The 19,111-nt window shown below is 27.8% G+C and overlaps 2 protein-coding genes across 3 annotated transcripts in view; one reads left to right on the forward strand and one right to left on the reverse strand.

Moving 5' to 3' along the window:
• LOC112689028 overlaps positions 1-4,221 on the forward strand; it is a 5,863-nt gene extending 1,642 nt beyond the window's left edge. Inside the window, exons 9-23 of the mRNA XM_025562525.1 lie at positions 54-164; positions 228-314; positions 378-488; positions 552-638; positions 700-810; positions 874-960; positions 1,022-1,132; positions 1,196-1,282; positions 1,344-1,454; positions 1,534-1,647; positions 1,724-1,837; positions 1,902-1,988; positions 2,056-2,160; positions 2,225-2,319; positions 4,189-4,221. Of these exons, the coding sequence (XP_025418310.1) occupies positions 54-164; positions 228-314; positions 378-488; positions 552-638; positions 700-810; positions 874-960; positions 1,022-1,132; positions 1,196-1,282; positions 1,344-1,454; positions 1,534-1,647; positions 1,724-1,837; positions 1,902-1,988; positions 2,056-2,160; positions 2,225-2,319; positions 4,189-4,221 (1,451 nt within the window). The remainder of the gene's footprint in view (positions 1-53; positions 165-227; positions 315-377; positions 489-551; positions 639-699; positions 811-873; positions 961-1,021; positions 1,133-1,195; positions 1,283-1,343; positions 1,455-1,533; positions 1,648-1,723; positions 1,838-1,901; positions 1,989-2,055; positions 2,161-2,224; positions 2,320-4,188) is intronic.
• Positions 4,222-4,902: 681 nt separating this feature from the next.
• On the reverse strand, positions 4,903-16,806 carry LOC112688995 (phosphorylated CTD-interacting factor 1). Of its 2 annotated transcripts, none has more exons than XM_025562472.1 (13): positions 16,625-16,806; positions 15,874-15,978; positions 10,212-10,417; positions 9,955-10,107; positions 9,770-9,900; positions 9,086-9,240; positions 8,793-9,024; positions 7,216-7,336; positions 7,014-7,155; positions 5,963-6,138; positions 5,610-5,869; positions 5,253-5,516; positions 4,903-5,186 (listed from the first exon to the last, which is right to left on the reverse strand). In XM_025562472.1, the coding sequence occupies exons 2-13, from the start codon at positions 15,914-15,916 to the stop codon at positions 4,979-4,981; spliced, it is 2,091 nt and encodes a 696-aa protein (XP_025418257.1). In that variant the 5' UTR covers positions 15,917-15,978; positions 16,625-16,806; the 3' UTR covers positions 4,903-4,978. The 2 variants fall into 2 exon arrangements, with proteins under 2 accessions (XP_025418257.1, XP_025418256.1); XM_025562471.1 differs by having other exon boundaries at positions 10,197-10,417.
• Between the last annotated feature and the right edge of the window lie 2,305 nt (positions 16,807-19,111).

The raw sequence follows: 19,111 nt of genomic DNA on the forward strand, positions 1-19,111 counted from the left end.
AATATAAACGTTACTTGATTTTATTTATTATTAGAATAATTTATTTTTTCTAGATCATAAAACATTATTTCCAATACCAAATTTATTAGCATCCGACGAGGATATAGAAAGAAAAACTGAAGAATTATTATCCAATTTCAATTTTGAACAGATTTTTGCGTCAAGTATGTTATCGAATCAATTTTATTCTTGAAGTATTAATTTTATTATTATGTATTTTATTGCAGCCACACAGAATTCAAAGAAAACAGATGTTCAAATTCCATGTAACAGTATTAATCGAACTAATGCTCAGTCTATTTCTAATAATAACCGTAAATATAAATATAAACGTTACTTGATTTTATTTATTATTAGAATAATTTATTTTTTTCTAGATCATAAAACATTATTTCCAATACCAAATTTATTAGCATCCGACGAGGATACAGAAAGAAAAACTGAAGAATTATCATCCAATTTTAATTTTGAACAGATCTGTGCGCCAAGTATGTTATCAAATCAATTTTATTCTTGAAGTATTAATTCTATCATGATGTATTTCATTACAGCCACACAGAATTCAAAGAAAACGGATGTTCAAATTCCATGTAACAGTATTAATCAAACTAATGCTCTGCCTAGTTTTAATAGTCACCGTAAATATAAATATTATTGTTACTGATTGTATTTATTATTAGAATAATTAATTTTTTCTAGATCATAGAACTTTATTTTCAAGTTCAAATTTATTAGCATCCGACGATAATACAGAAAGAGAAACTATAGAATTATCATCCAATTTCAATTTTGAACAGATTTTTGCGCCAAGTATGTTATCAAATCAATTTTATTCTTGAAGTATTAATTTTATCATGATGTATTTCATTACAGCCACACAGAATTCAAAGAAAACGGATGTTCAAATTCCATGTAACAGTATTAATCAAACTAATGCTCTGCCTAGTTTTAATAATCACCGTAAATATAAATATTAATGTTACTGATTGTATTTATTATTAGAATAATTAATTTTTTCTAGATCAAAGAACTTTATTTTCAAGTTCAAATTTATTAGCATCCGACGATAATACAGAAAGAGAAACTATAGAATTATCATCTAATTTCAATTTTGAACAGATTTTTGCGCCAAGTATGTTATCAAATCAATTTTATTCTTGAAGTATTAATTCTATCATTATGTATTTCATGACAGCCACACAGAATTCAAAGAAAACGGATGTTCAAATTCCATGTAACAGTATTAATCAAAATAATGCTCTGCCTAGTTTTAACAGTCACGGTAAATATAAATATTAATGTTACTGATTTTATTTATTATTAGAATAATTAATTTTTTCTAGATCATAGAACATTATTTCCAATACCAAATTTATTAGCATCCGACGAAGATACAGAAAGAGAAACTATAGAATTATCATCCAATTTCAATTTTGAACAGAATTTTGTGCCAAGTATGTTATTGTCAAGTGTGCTATTCAAATTTATTATATTCTTAAAATATAACCTTTATCATAGTGTATTTTGTTGCAGCCACACAGAATTTAATGAAAAACGATAACAAAATTCCATGTCACAGTATTAGTCAATCAAATCAATTAATCAGTATTAGTCAAACTAACGATGTGCATGATTTCAATAGTCCCTGTAAGTATAAATATTAATTTTACTTGAAATGATTTATTGTAATAATAATTAGAATTATCAAATATATTTTTTGTAGCTCATAGAACATTATTCCCAAGTTCAGAAATATTAACATCCAACGAGGATATAGAAAATGAAATTGTAGAATTGCCTGCATTAAATTTGAATTCTACACATATTTTTGTGCCAAGTATGTTTATCAAATAAATTGTGTTCTTGAAGTATTAGTTCTAGTATTATGTATTTTATTGCAGTCACACAGAATTTAGAGAAAATGGATATTGAAATTCCCTCTCACAGTATGAGTCAAACCAATGCTTTGCCTAGTTTTAATAGTCTATGTATGTATAAATATTAATTTTATGTTATAATAATTAGAAGTATTAAATTTATTTTATTTTTTTGTAGCATTATTCCCAACGTCAGATGCATTATCATCTAACGACGATGCAGTAAGAGAAATTGCAGAATTGTCATCATTAAATTTTAATTTTGAACAATTATTTGTGCCAAGTATGTTAATCAAATTTAATATGTTTTTAGAATGTGAGTCTGTTAATTAAGTGTTTTGTTGCAGTTTCACAGCATTCAAATGCTGTGGATTCAATTCCTTCAAAGTCTCCAAGTCCACTTTTTGTCGATGGAGAAATACCAATGTTTTTACATACATTTGTAACGTTTATTAACGAATAATATATATCATGTATTATATGTATTTTATTAAGTGTTGTTATACCCTCTAATCTATGTGTGATTTAACTATATAATCGTTCCATACCTATATTATTGTAATTTAGAAATATATTTAGAAAAGTTTTTATTTACCATTCATTTTATTTTCTAAAAGAAAAAAAATGTATATTATGTACTGATGAAATCTTTATAACTGAGGATTAAATTCTTCTCTTTTTACTTCTTTTAAAATCTTCCCAAACATTTTTTAAATTTAAATTTCCCTTTTACTCTCCCATCTATATATGGTTAGTATAAATTTTGATTTCTGTTGATTCATAACTACAACATAAGATGAGTTTACATGATATTTTATTAAGATACAAACTATATCTCAAAGATCAAACAGTAAACTGAAATAATGAATTGCTTTATAAACATTATTAGAAAAGAAGAGAGAACGTATAGACAGTATTGCTCAAAGACAACTAAACATTTATCTAGATAAAGTTATAAGATAATTGCATACAAATATCTAGATAAATCCGGGTACCGCATAAATACAAGCCAACTGCTAATGTTTTGTGTTGGATTAATGGTTAAGAATTGTGAAACAAAAATTTCAGACGTTAACTGTGGGTAACACATCTGTACTGCACAGTAAAAAAAAAAAAAAATATATTTTTTTAGTGAAGAAGTGTATTATATATTTAATTTTTTTTTTTTTTTTTGAGAAAAGTTCTTTCGTACAGTAAAATAAAGACTATAAAAATAAAATCATAATAACATCTTACATTGAGGAGAATGACAAAATAATATTATTCAATTTTTTCAGCTAAGATTACTTAAGAACATCTTAATTCTTAAAATATGTTGTATTATTAAAACAAAACAATGCAATAAGTTTTTAAAGCAATGGTTGTTAACAATTTGATGAATTGAATTAAATTTAAACCATGCTTTATATGCACAACTTAAAAGATGATAAGACAGGTAAAAAAAAATATAAATGTATGAATAAATAAGTATACAATAAAATCTGTTGGTGAACTATATATTGTGTATTTATCCAATCATAATTTAACATACAAATATAAACAATGTGATTACATAGTTTATTTTTAATTATTAACTATCTCTTACAATGCATTAAAACAGATATACATTGTTAATACAATACATAAATATATAAGTACAAGAACACAAAACATTTGGCAAAATCTGTACAGTATGAAGAATTTAACAAATTTAAAACTAAAATAATGTTCAAACAATGATAATGAATTTGAAAAATAATACTACTAAAATTTATGTGGATTGAAAAATAATGAATTGAATTATCAAAAGAAAATCTTAATAACATAACAGAGTATAATAACCTCTTAATAGATATTTTTTCATAACCATAATACTATTATAATGTTTTGTATACATCAATTATCAGCCATTAAAATGACCTAACACTATCAACATGTAACTACAATATACAAACTATAAACTATTAAACTATATCGCTTAAATATATTAATTATAAATAACCATAATAAAATAATAAATTTTGAATGAAAATTGAAGATAAAAAAAAAAAAAAAAAAACTAAGAATAGTGGGTGAAGGAAATAAAATCAAACAAAATATCTAAAAGATAAATATGATGTTTGTATATAGTAATGTTTAAGAATATAAATATATATAATGCAATGGCAACAATAAGTTATAACATTGAAATCAATAATGAAACACTTTATAGGTAAGTACTCATGAAAGACCGCTAAAAAAGATCAATTAGTATTAGAACTTTAAAGTACATATGTGCAATTGTAAAAAATATAAGGTATGTATTTCAAACAAGTTTTTATTACATTTTCAGAAATTAGTTATTCATGTTTGGTTGGATAGCTAGATTCAAAAGTAATAAAAACTTAACTCTATACTACATAATTACAATGAAATTCATCTTGTAAATTAATAAATGCAGGTTAATAAAATAGAAATATTACAAAAAAATTAAATTAGGGTACTGTTTTCTTTTTTTTTTTTAAATTAGTATTGACTAATTTTAAATAAAATTAATTCGATTTTCTCAAATGTACACTTGAAAATTATTATTTGCCCTTAAAAAACATTTATCATCTAAAGAACAAAATTTCCATTGCAATTATGAATATTTGGACGAAATTCTGATATAAATGTTATTTAAATTTACTTTCTACCACTTAAACAATAGAATATTTAATAATCTTATGGTAGTTATTATATTAAATTATACATAAAGAAAATTAATCTTGTCTATAAATAAAATTCTGAAAATATTTTTTTTTTATATTAAAAAATACAATCAAAGTTACAATTGATTAGGGATAAGGAATTCAAACAATTATAATAATGGCTCCAAGCTTGCATACAGTAAAAAGTAATATTTATAAGAATATAAATAAATAAAATATACATTAAAAGTATAAACTAAAATTATATGATAATTATACATTATATACAATAATGTATATAATGCACATAAATATAAAATATTTATATATAGACATTGAAATTTTCAATCGTTTATAGGTATGCAATAATATATATATATATATATATATATATAATATGATATATTTAACTTATATTAGTATAACTTACATATATAATTTAAAATATTAACTTTAAACAGGAAGTGGCTGAGGGCCTAATAGAGGGTTGGGCGTTGGTGACAGAAGTTCCTGACGATCACGGTCACGTTCCCGTACTGGTCGGAAGGCTTCTAACAAAGCCTCAACTCTATCTTCGCTAGGGCACCATCTTTGGCAACCAGCATTATTTTGAAGCCATACTACCAATGTGCTTGTTGGAGACCGTATATTAACTTCAGATCTGAAAAACCAATAAAAAAATAAATAAAACATTATAAATAATACTGATATTGTTGCATATACATACTTTGGTATATTATACTGGAAACCATGTCTATAAAAATGTTCATAAGCCGGTACCACGACCTGACGTCGTTTATACAGACTAGAATCTAATTTTTTGACAAATGATGACTCACTATCCGTAAGCATTACAACAAAAGAAAGTGGCTCATTGGATTCAGTCAACAATCTGTCAATGTGATTTAAAGCTGCTTCAATTAGCTCGTCACATTTCATTGGTGGATTAACTACAAAAGATCCACTAACAGCGTTCAAATCCAAAATTGATCTAAGTACAAAAATTAAAGTTGAAAATACCACAAAAATATTAATTTGATTAAAATATGGAAATTTTATCATTTCTACTTAAACTTAAACAAACCCTCGAGATCCAAAATAAGCATCAGTGTCCGGAAAAGCTGAGCAATATTGTCGGAAGTAGCAATTTAATGGAGATGCAAAACATTCAAATGTTACCCCAAAATTTTTGTGCAGAGATTCTAAAATGGACACGGGCAGAGATACTTGTGTATCAGAAATGTTAACATAATATGAATTGTATCTTTTCAACAAGCACCAAACTCTGGCCATGAAATTTTCCATTTTTTTGTCTTCAAAACAGCTGTACCGATATAATTGTTCCTATAAATTAATTAAATCAAATATTTTTAACAAAAAAAAAAAATTGTTGATAGTATTGTTAAAGCTAGTACTTATACTCATCATATCACTTACCAGTTTCTGGAGGTATACTGTATTAATTAGTAACCTTTCACCATTGAATCGGACATAAGTCTGCTCTTTATCAGCCATGTATTCAACAGGAGGTAGACGAGGAGCAGGTGTTATAAATTGTACCGGATAACACCAAACTTTATGAAGAGTTAATACAGCAGGAGCAGGTGACATTTCTAGAATAGTATAAATACAAATTTGAATATGGTACTATTCAAATAAAGTACATCATAATTCAAAAAAATAAGGCAAATTAATGGTAGTTATATTTCAGTCAATAATAATAAGTATATAGTTCTATTTTGTTTTTTAACATTAAATAGATTTGAACTTTTTTTTTTATTGGTCATACTAAAGCAATGTGCCAAATATATTTAATAATTGTTTTCAAATATGACTATGATTAAACTAAATTATCATAAATACTTTAAAAGAATTTTTTCTTCTAAAATATTTTAAATTCAATAAAGAAAAATGTTAAACATTTTAATAAAAATTGGTACTTAATTATTCTATTTGAAAAATATAAAAAACTAAAATACTTTACACATTTCTGTTAGTGAAAATTATTTTCAATTTTATTTGCAAAATCACTGGTTGAATGTAAAAATTATTAAATATTAGATAAAAAAATATAAGAATAAATATATACACTAATAAATTGGGGTAGGGTAGATAGTGAACAAGATGAGAAAAAATAGACTGAGATGATTTGGGCAAGTGATGAATCGAAAGGAAACAAGAGTAGTAACAATGGTTACAAAAATGAACATTGAAGGAAATAGAGAAAGAGGAAGACCAGGAAAAAAAAATGGTTGGATATGATTGAGAATGATATGAGAGCTATTGATGTGTGGGTAGGAAATTTAGAAAATCAAAACAATTGGAGATTTAGGACAAAGGTGACCAATCCCAAATATTTGGGAGAAAGACGAGAGAAGAAAAAAAGGTATATAAATATAAGACAGTAGTAATACTATAAAATGTATTACAGCTCAGTTATATTGATATATATTATTTATATATAATATAAAATATATTTTTAACTAACCTGTAATTCCTTGTGCCATCAAAAGTTCTTTATTTTTGTCTTTGATCTTACGAGCATAGTCAACAGATAAATGATACACTTTAGTGCAGATACCTTCCACAGAATCTTTGACTGTCCGAGCTATATGAGGTTGGCACTGCGCCTGTAAAACAATATTAATAAACCAGTTTCTTTTAAATATATTTGAGTTTCAGTTATTTACCTTTAAATGATTTAATCGTTCTTGGAAATCACTATATGTTGCACCAACTGTTTTTCTTAACCACTGTAATGTGTCTTCAGTATTCCACTTAACCACTTTTCTACTTTCTTGCATTGTGTTTCTACAAGATAAATGAGTTAATAAAACAGTAGGGTAATTATATATTTTAAAATAACAAGAGTTTTGATATAAAAAATCAATAAATAATAAATGATTAAATATTTAACAATCAATTAATTTTACTATATATTTTTTTCACTTAAGTATAACACAATACTATAGAAATTGTTGAATTATTTGAAAAAAAGTCATGCTATATAAAACAAATACTTGACATATATTCATCAAAACTATTCAGAATCAGTGCCGGCCCAAGACATGGGCGAACTGGACGATTGCCTAGTTCGCTATTTTTATACGGGTGCCTTTAATATACGAATATTTTATAAATTTAAGTGTTATATTTATTTAAATTGACAATATTTCAAAATTACCCAGGACAGAATATTCTGTTACATAATTTTTTTTATAAATTATAAATCACTTTCCACTGTAATATTACAAATAATTTAAAAATAATATATAAAAATATATAATCATTAATTCAGAAAAATCAAAAAAGTTTGTGTTACAGCAGATACGATTGAAATATAAGATTGTCGCCACAGTGTCTGTGGCACAGACTGTGTTGGTTACCTTTATAGTTATTAATCATAAAATTTACTGTCGTTATTTATAAAGATAAAGATTCGTATTTGTATACGAATACGATGTAAAATTAGTTCACATTTTTTTCTTGCTAATGAAGTTGAACAGTAGTTAGCAGTGCTGTCGTTATCAGTCTAAAATATGTAAGTATTTTTAAATTATAGAAACATTTTTGAATTTACACTTTGTATTGATAAATTATAAACAGCACTCATAAGTTAATACAATTTTATTTGATATATTAATTGGTAGAAAAAAAATGGCACCAAAAAAAGCTAGTGGTTATCAAAATCATAAAAGAAAACTAGAAAAACAAATTACAGGTAGAAAAATATCCAAAAATTTCATAATTTTTTCAAATCTATTATAAACATAAAAAATAATATATATGAATTAACATCTCAATAATTGAATTTAATCAGTATAGAAAATAATATAGTTTTTAAATTAGATCTGATTGAAGTAATACAAAAGTTTGCTAATTTAAAATCTAGAAAAATGTATTAAGATTATTATATTGTACGATTAAAGAAATAATTTTAATTAAATATTCATTATAAATAATAAAAATAAATTGTATCCAAATAAGTTTTACAACATTTTACAATATTTTACCTATTCATAAATATAAGAACTTTAAATAAAATATGTAAGTAAATATAAAATTTATTTAATATATTAAAGAGAATCTGTATAAGGGCATCTTTCAAAAAATTACCCATGGCGTCGAAATATCATGGGCTGGCCCTGTTCAGAATGTGGTAATTCAGATCGTTTAGGATGTTTTAGAATATAGTAGGTTTTATAACTATTATGAACAATTTCCAAATTCATAAAATATGAATTACATTTTTTTAATATTAATTTACCTCGACTCTATAAGATTTTTCGCTGCCTCTGCATAAATAGATAGTTGTTTGCGAGCATCAGCAGTATATTTTGGTGTTAACACTTTCAATGGTATATCATCCATTATTTCATTATACATTCTTAAAGATACTTCCGGAAAACATTGAGAGGGCAATAAAGGGTCACTACCAGTATCAATTACTTTTCGTTCAATAAGCCAACGATTGAATGATTCTCTTGGAGCATTAATATCTAGTAATTAAAAAATAAAGTGTATTATAAAATTGTATAAGAAAAATATTAAATTTCCTACTTTCTCGAGATTGACAAAGTTCTTGGTAGCATTGCCTTAATTTTGAAACCAAATGGCCACGATAAGATTCAATATCTGGATGAGGTTGAGACAGCGTGGATGGTGCCCTCTCATATATAATGACATTTGTAGGTATTTCAAGTTCCCACGGACCACTATAAAAAAATATTTTTGATTATAAATTGTTTATATTATTTTTATAATATATAAGATTTATATTTTTAAAATTATAAATTGTTCAAATAAAAACCATAGACAAAAATAGTACAATATTTATTAGAGGGTTTACATTTTTTCTAATAATAATAAAGTAAAATAGCTTTTAGTGATTATTTATAAACTTAACACAATTAAATCTAATTGATAAAAGATAGATAATTATTTTATTTTTATTAAATTAAAGTTTAAATTTTCAACTAACTCAGTGAAAGTTTTAATTCACTAATTTATTATCTTACAGATAGTATAAATTAAACCAATACCAATATAAAAAAATGTAATAATTATTTTTACGAATCTTACTAGATTTTATAATTAAGTTATCTAAATAATATATTACATTTGAATGTTTACATTTTAAAATATTGTATTTTATATTAGTATTTAACTTATTAATTAGTAAAATTTAATTTTGTAAGCCATTTTAGATATGATTATATTGAATTCTACAGAAAATAAACTTACATCAATATCATTTTCTTTGTAGCAGGACCCATGACTATTTCTTCAGCAGGTCTTTTTTTCATTAAAATTGGATTGATTTCACTGTGGTGCCCATCATTTGTTATTCCCAGAGGGTCTGACGTGACGTCAAACTAAAAATTGAATAATTAGAATAATTTAATACTAAATTTATGGTTCATATATACTTGTCTTAGAGGTGGAAATTCCCAAAGAGATTCACCAGTTAACCTGTTCCAAAAATAAGGCCGATTTTCACGCTTACTCCAAAATTTATTCCATCCCTGTTGCAAAATTTCCGGTGGCAAATCGGGCTCAATGTATGTATTTATTGGTGCATTCTAAAATTATTATATATATATATATATATATATAAATATATTATTATGATCATAAATGATAGTATAAGTATATTTAATTCAGTGCTTACATTTTCAAAACTTACAATATTTGGTGTCTGGGGACTTGTATGAATGACATTTGGGTGTGGACATGACGTATTTATTTGGAGATTATTTGGATCTAGAATACCAAGTGAAGGCTGCATTTTTATTGGAACTGGTACCATAATATCGTGCGATGGCATTGGGTTCCATCCTTGTGTATTGTTTAAGATATCTTGTGGGTCATTAATTTCATTTAATTGATAATCTATAGCGATAATACAAGAAATAAGTGAATAATATTTTAATTTTAATTTAGTGACTTATTTTTAAATTATTATAATATTGAAAAAAATTATAAAAAAAAATTTTTTTTTAAAAATAATAATTATTTATCTTTAATAATAAATATTTTATTTATTTATTCTTAGGCCTGACAGCAATTTACAAAGAAAAATACATAAATGTTGGTAAAATTAAAAATAATATTAATATAGATATACATATATACAATTCTGAATAGTAATATGCAATTAAAATAGTGAAAGACATGCAAATTAATAATATAATTAATATAAATTTTAACAAATTAAAAACAAAATGTTGTGTACTCTGAGTCTAAGATTTATTGTACAATTAACATATGACTAAAATCTTTAGACTAGAATCTAAGTTAATTAAAGGCATGGTTCTTTGGATAGAGTTGTTACATAAATATTTTTTTTATAAGTAAGTTGATTTAAAAAATCTGTTTATTACAGGAACCAATGAAATTTAATCCAACTGAGTAGACAGTTATCATCGATCTTATCAAGAACTAAATTATTAATGAATCTTATACATGGCGTATTTTCTGAATTCAGGGTTAAATAAATTAAAATTCTGATATTGATGTGTAATTATGAGGAGAGTGAGTAATTTTTAGAATATAAACAATAAATGAAAGAAAGCGTTTTTGAAATATTTGAATATCTTTCTGAATACAGTAGAAGCCGTTTATTAGAAACAAGGATAGTTAATACAATCGCGTTATTGAAACAAAATATCTAGGGACGGATCGGCCTTATATTAAAACATTGTAAAGCTCGATTTACACTAGCGGTCTCGGTTCGGTCTGGTCACGGTCCGATCACGGTCAAGTCACGGTCAGGTCCGGTCAAGTTTCGACTGGTCGATGCACGATCCAGACAGCTGCGGTCACGAGCTTTTTGATCGAGACCATTTAGTGTTAATAGTCAACTGCCGCGCTAATCTCGGTCATATCTATTGTTTTTATTGTTTTTTGAACACTATTGTACACTTTGTGGCAACGTGCAAATAGAACTTGACTGATTGTGACCGGTAGTGAGAACTGTACATCATAATCCTTGACCGTGATCGGAGCGAACCGAGACCGCTAGTGTGAATCGAGCTTAAATCAATCGAATTATTGAAACACATAGGTTGTTTGAAACAATAAGAAACAACAATAGTCGTCCAAAAAAATTCTGGTTACTTGGCGATAACAAATGTATTGTAATACAATGTACTTTATCTTATATCGTTACAATCGAAACCAGCGAATTCTTGGAAAAAGTGTACGAAGATTGTATCGACGTGGACTCACACCTCAATGTTGCAGAGGTTCCAGCAAAAGAAGAGATTTGTAATGCGGTTATGAATCCTCAAATAATTTAATATGCTGTCACTGACGATGAAAAAGAAAAATGTGAGGCATCCCATTAAGTAAAGAAATTGTAGAAGTTATAAGTGTCTTCAGGAGTGTAGTTCTGCACCATGCAGATGAAAAAGGCTTTGAGCAACATTATTCTTATAAAACCATGATTATCAAGTTACTCGACGAAAAAACAACAGACAAAATTAAACGCATATTTTACTTAGCATATATATTTTTTTTATTTTTTTTTTATAGTAAATAGTTTTTTTCATAATAAATAAAATCAATCGTTTATTAGAAACAATCGGTTAATTGACACATTTCACCTTGGTCCTAAAGTGTTCCTAATAAGCGGCTTCTACTGTATATTATATGACTATATAACAGATCCGTAATCCAAAATTGGTCGTAATAATGATATGAATAATGTTAAGAGGAAATTTCCTTTGTTCGACATGAATACTAAACGATAAATATGGTACTAATGTAAATCCTCATATAAATTATAAATCTTTAACTTGATCTACTTAAGGCATTTGTTATACATTAAATAATTGAAATTAATCTTATATGGGTTCTAAAAATTATAATATTTTTGCGTTTTTTAAAGTTTAAAGAAAGTCCAATCAAATTACAGAAATCAACTAGTTAATAAATAGAATTTTGTAAAACAATACAGTTTTTTGGAGTTTTTATATTATGAAAAATGTTTGCATCATCTGCAAATAAAAGTATTCTACAAGATGAAATTATCTTCAATATGGTATTTAAAACTGAGAAGTATTTTCGAACCTGTGAAGGACAATGTAATTAATGACTGGGGGATAAGGAAAAACGAAAAATTAGACTCATTATACCAAAAAACTGAACATCATGGAAGCAATAAGAACTAAGAGACTAAAACGGGCAGGACACGCTTGGAGAAACCAAAACCCACTACTCTATATAGTACTGGAAAAGAACCCCACAGAAAAAAGACCCATTGGAAGACCGAGAATGAGGTGAGAAGATGTAGTAAAAAATGAAGTGGAAGAACTAGGAGGAGGAAATGATTGGAAGATGCGAGCAGCTAACCGAGATGGATGGAAGGCTGAATGTATGTTGGGATGGTCCTAGAGGCCTCTAACACCCAATAAAAAAAAAAAAAATATTAAATATGAATGGTAACAGATGTCCATTTTAAGGTGTACTAGATGTTGCTTTTATGTTCTTAGAATTATTATTAAGTAGATCAACAAATTGAAATCTATCATTGAGGTACAATAGAATCTAGGATACTAATGGATTTCTCACACACAGATTATCCAAGATAAGGATTAACATATTATGAACTACTGAGTCGAATACTTTCAAAAAGTCCATGTATATATAACATCAATTTATTGATGGAATTCAAATACACCTAAAACATTTTTTGTGAAGACGATCATATTAACCACCGTATTCATATATAGATAGTATTTGAGTAGATTGCATTAGAATACACTTAAATTAATAAAAAAAAAAAAAAAAACATAATCCTAACTGTTAATGAAGTAGAAGAGACTTAGGGCATTGCAAACGGATCATTTTTAAGGGGTTCGGTATAAGCAATTATTTTAGTGCGTGCGTGCGAAGCGTATATGTGTATGCGTAGTAAATGATCATAAGTGTTAGTGTAGCTTCCGCAATTCCTTGATCTTTCGCACGCCCACGTACAAGTCACCGACACCTCATCGCGCGTGTGAACAATCCAGAACGTATGTTTTATTGTGCTAAAAGTATGTAATTTTTGTCAATCCTACCGTTCAACTTAGTTATGCGATAAGAATTTTTAAAAAAATGATTTGAATTCGTTATTTTGTCTACATGAGATCGATTAGACCACATTTCAAGTTTTTTAATTTTAACTTAGAACAATCAACATTTAAAATTTCGTAAATTTTAAAATATTCAAATCAAATTATTAGATTTTTGGAATCAAAATTTGAAAAATTGGTCTAATTGATCTAAAGTACACATTATAAAGAATTTAAAACAGTTTTCAAAAATCTTATCGCATTATTCAATCCATCGGTATGATTGACAAAAGATAGGTATGTTTTAGTTGAAATAATCGACCATTTGCAATGCCCTTAAGACATCAATAAGCATCATTATTCATTATTTGAAATAATTTTATTATTATTATTAAATTATTGTAAAGCTGACTTGGGTGAAATACTATCAAAAATTAAATCCAAAAGATAAATAGTACAATAAAACAGTACTTATGGATTGTAGCGACTACCTACTACACTCTGTGAATTATATTTTTTTCAATGTCGTTACAATTTTATTGCAATTGATGGATTTTTTGCAGGGTACGGAGTTATTATATGGTATTTATTGTTAATTTTGGTAGACTGATTGAGTAATTTTTAGGAAAGTGGATTTTGGTGGTTCGATTAAAAACGTTATAATAGTCACGACCACTTTGGTAGTAATAATTGTTTTACGGTTCTCTTTGTACTTACGGTTATTTAGCAATGGACCTGTGGGGCTTGTCAATTATGAAAAAATAAGCGGTAGCTTTTTTAAACAAAACAGCATTTTACCACAAAAAATGAATTTGTTCAAATGGACACAATGTGAAAACTTGATTAAATTAACATGATAACTAAGGCTAGGATTTGTATGCAACAGCATGTTTTTTTTTTTGAGACCTCTGATTATTGATTTTGTCAGTAATATCCACGAATCACTTCATGATGAAATAAATGGTGATGTTTTTATTTTGCATGTTTTTACATATTTTGGATAAAATGCATACTATTGCATATATTGAATAAAATGAATATTGTTGCATATTTTGATTATAAGAATGCGAAAAATGAATGTTTAATTCGCCAACTACATCATGTAATGTTGAACGAAGCTTCAGTCAATACAAAGCGATACTACAATTCAATCGATGATTATTCATTTTCAAAAATTTAAAAATATGTGCTCGTAGCATATAGTAACACATGTAGTGAATGTAAATTATACATTTTATTTCTAAATTATTTTATTTTTCAATTATATTGTATTAAGATAAACAGCCAACTTATGTATTTCAATAAATAAATATTTTTTTGTAACTTTATTTTTGTGTTTATCTTATAAAAATTTAAATGCATATTTTTGCATATTTTGGTAAATAAATTGCATAATTTACAATTTTTTATTGCATACAAACCCTAGTCCTGATGATAACCAATAACATGGTTACTTATTTTATAAGTTTTATGTATTATAAAAATGTGCGTTGCAGCGTGCATTCGACATCAAGGTAGTCGCAATCAGGTTATGGTAATTGCGAAAAAAAAAACCATAAGTACCAATAAAATATTTAGGTTATTCATGAAAAATTATCTTAAATACTTATTGAAAATTGTTTTATTTTAATTATAAAATACAAATTAAAAAACATATTACCATATATAATATACATAAACCAAATCATGAAACAATGATAGATGCATAAATAATTTTCAAAAGTAAAAATTAAAATGTTCTACTTCAATTTTATGAAGAATATTATTTTTATAGGTACTATTAAAATTTAAAAACAAATATGTTTTATAGAAAGTATTAAAAATATTTGAAAAACATTCTAAATTAAATATTCTGAAAAGGCATTTCTTAATCCACCTGCTTAAAATCTTTTAGGATATAATTGTTTGTTATAAAATGTTCTTAAGTATATGCAACAACATTTGTTAATAATAAAAACACTTAACAATTACAGCTACTAATATAAAACTATCATATAAATATTAATTAATCAATGAGTAACAGAATGAAGAAAAATAAAACTTTAAATGTATACATATATATTTTTTAAAATGTATTGATAAACTACAATTTATCTAATGGATAAGTTATAAAATTAACTAATGAAATAGTTTTTAAAAAGTAAGAACATAGATTTTAAGGTACTTAGTCATAGAAAAAAATGTGTTTTTATGTTTTTATAAAATTAACTTTTTACCTTATTATTAAATAATTTTAACAATTTATGATTTGGTTAATCAGTTCACAAAAATATATAAAACATAACTTACTTAAATCACCAGTTTTCATAGGTAAACAATTTTGTAGCTCCATGTTTGATTATAATCATCAAATTTATAACATTATATTGGTGATCAAACTTCTTTTGTCACTAACTAGAAATAGTTTAAAAAGTCCACCAATTAAAAAATAATTAAAAATATAAAAAGCATTTAAGCAACGTTCTGTGAGTGTAATGATTTTTTGAAAAGAGCTTAAAATAATATTTTCTCTTCAAAAATAATTACGTACACAATATGTAAACAAATATTAAATTAAGTTTTCTAATCAAATTTGTGTAGATTTATTATTGACAATAATAATATGAATGTTAAGGAACGTATCATTAAACAATCTTACGACTAAATGATCGGAGAGAAATTAAAAAACCGTTTGAGATTGAAAATGTTACGCGAACGTATTGTATTGTTGAACCTGTACGAGTAGGGAAAAACGAAAAGCAAGTAGAACACTTATATAGGAGACGGATGTTCATGTTGCAGCGGTGGACGAACAGACATCGTACGATGTGGAAAGGCGGTAAGCAGACCGGCCCATTAGGCGTGAAACGAACGAGATCAAGATGTACGGCTGGCAGCGAGCAAAAGCGCGAAAACCGCGGACAGAAGTGGCCGTTCCGAATTCGGCGGCAAATCGTATCCGTCGCGCGTTCACGGCGAAACTTGCGACGTATTGTGACGCGTAGATCTGTTTATGGGAAGGGGCGGGGGTGACGTGGATGGCCTTTTGAGTTTCACTGACCTGTGCGCGTAGCGCGAACACCGTGTTCGCGCGACGACCGAAGAAGTCAAGACGGCAACGGAATGACGACGGCGACGACGACGACGACGATGACGACGACGACGAAGATGACGAAACGACGAGACGACGACGACTACAGGAACGGCGACGACCAGCCGTGTAACAACGCGCAGTAGACTAAATTTGATAATGAATAATGATAAAAGGACCTTTCCAATACACTTTGTTACCACCAAGTTCCTCTCCCCACCTGTGGGCCTGCGCGCGCGCGCCAGCGAGACAATAGCGGCGCGCGACCGTAGGCCGACGACCTCCATGCGCGCGCGCTCTCTAGCGGACCACACGATTGCGCGACGCGATCGAAATATTACGACGAAAAGGAAAAGGAATGAAACAAACACACGTAGAGGTGGAACTAGGGATTTTCACGCCCGGGGAAAATGTTAAAATTACGCCTTATCATAGACCAATGATCAAATACTCTTCTCGAGAATTTTTTTCTAACGATTAATATACAATCGTACTTAATGAGTTTTAACGTAATATCGGTATTAAAGTTAAAGTTAAAAATAATAAAATCAGTTGTTAATAATTACAAAAATTACACCCTCTAAAATGTTACGTCCAAGGATGAATTCCCGTCTTTCACCCCCTAGTTCCGCCCCTGTACACACACACACACATACCAAACGGACCGATTACGGTACGCGGGTGACGTGTTTCGAATATTGATCATTATCATTGTTAATATTATCGATCTGTAATCGAATTCGAACGCGACGCGAACAACGGCGGCCGAAGATTAATAACGTAATAATACGCGCGCACCGCCAAGCGGAATTAGTGATGGGCATTTCGAATCGATCTCCATGGTCCGATCTTTTAAAATATCGATTCATTGTTATTTGTTGATCCGGTTGTGTATTAGGAATTAAAAGTTATTACACACATTATATGTTCATCTACTTTTCACCTAGAGCACGGGCAAAGCTGCAGATAATACCATCGAACGATTAAAAAAAAACCGCATATAAAGTGATTTTCGAATTGTTCTTTTCATTCCGATTCAAAAGATCGAACACTACACGAACCATCTGTGCAGTTTTCACGGCCGTGGATCAGGGTTGCCGGATTTTCAAATCCTTAAACCGGGACATCGTATCGAATAAATTTTTTTCCTTTTTACATAACGTCCCATATGGAAATAAAACCGAGCAAATCCTTTTATGCATCCCACCCATTTTTCTAAATTTTATTGTTAAACAGTAAGATGTTTAGTGCAGACTCCCCTCGGGTTTTGTTACAAACCGAATGACCGGTCGGGACATGCCGTTAAAACCGGGAAGATCTGTGTATCGAAACACACTGTTGCGATTAATAACGGCGTAGGTGATACACATGCTCGGTCCGTACGCGTTTCCGTATCGTCGGTCGACATCGTTTTCAAATTATCGTCCCCCGACAAGTCTTCGGCGTTTCCGCATTGTTTTCCAACGCGTTATCTTATCGGTTCGCCGAGCGAGTGAATTACCGACAAAATACCACGCACCTGTTAAACGCTTCATTTGCAGCAAGCGATTAACGAGTAGATTATTTTATTTTCAAAACCGATTGTCTCAATTTTCTTTGATTAGAAATTTGCTCGTATACTATCGTGAAACGGTATTTGATCGTTTAAACTAATGTCCTTAATCTATTAGTGATATGGTTTTTTTTTCAAATTCGTGAACCGCCCAATATAGTTATTACTCGACTACGAATTATTTACTATTAACAACAGCTGTGTAATGTTTGATACTTCACGGTAATAGGTTTTTTTTTTCAAAACGCTTCAAGTCGTAGAACATTTAAAAATTAAATGATGGTATTAGTTCATGTAAGACTACGGATCGGTGTTGTTAAGGTTGCCGCACGCTGAATCGATTCGGATCGGAACGGAACCAAACTGTCGACAATATTTCGACGAAGCGTTCCGAACGAAAGCGCGTGCTCATTAGCCGATCAAATATATGTTATAGATCACTCTAGTTACTTTTTAGTTTACTTAACTTGTTTTTAAACAACATTTTAAAATGTTGGATGAAAAAGTTATATGCGAAGTACAAAAATACCCGTATTTATACGACATAGGTCATAAATCATGATTCTATAATAAAATACAATGCTTGGGAAGATGTAAACTTGAAAGTTTTAGATGAGTAATATAATATAATAAATAGATGTTATATATTCAATATTATATACATTCAATACATTATATTATATGTATGTATGTGCAATAAAATTAAAAAGCTTTAATATTTTAATTTATTTTAAATACGTATTGATAGAAATATATACGTGTAATATATATGTAAGTACCGATATTCAGTAAATTTTATAATTCAAAGAATCAAATGTTAGAGTTGAATAAAAAATACTTTTGGACCGTTCGTATTATTTGACGATTACAATTTACAACAAATTGTATAAACTATAAAATACAAG

The sequence above is a fragment of the Sipha flava genome, unplaced genomic scaffold (genome assembly GCF_003268045.1).
Source record: "Sipha flava isolate LNK unplaced genomic scaffold, YSA_version1 41_pilon_pilon, whole genome shotgun sequence".
Taxonomy (NCBI): Eukaryota; Metazoa; Arthropoda; class Insecta; order Hemiptera; family Aphididae; genus Sipha; species Sipha flava.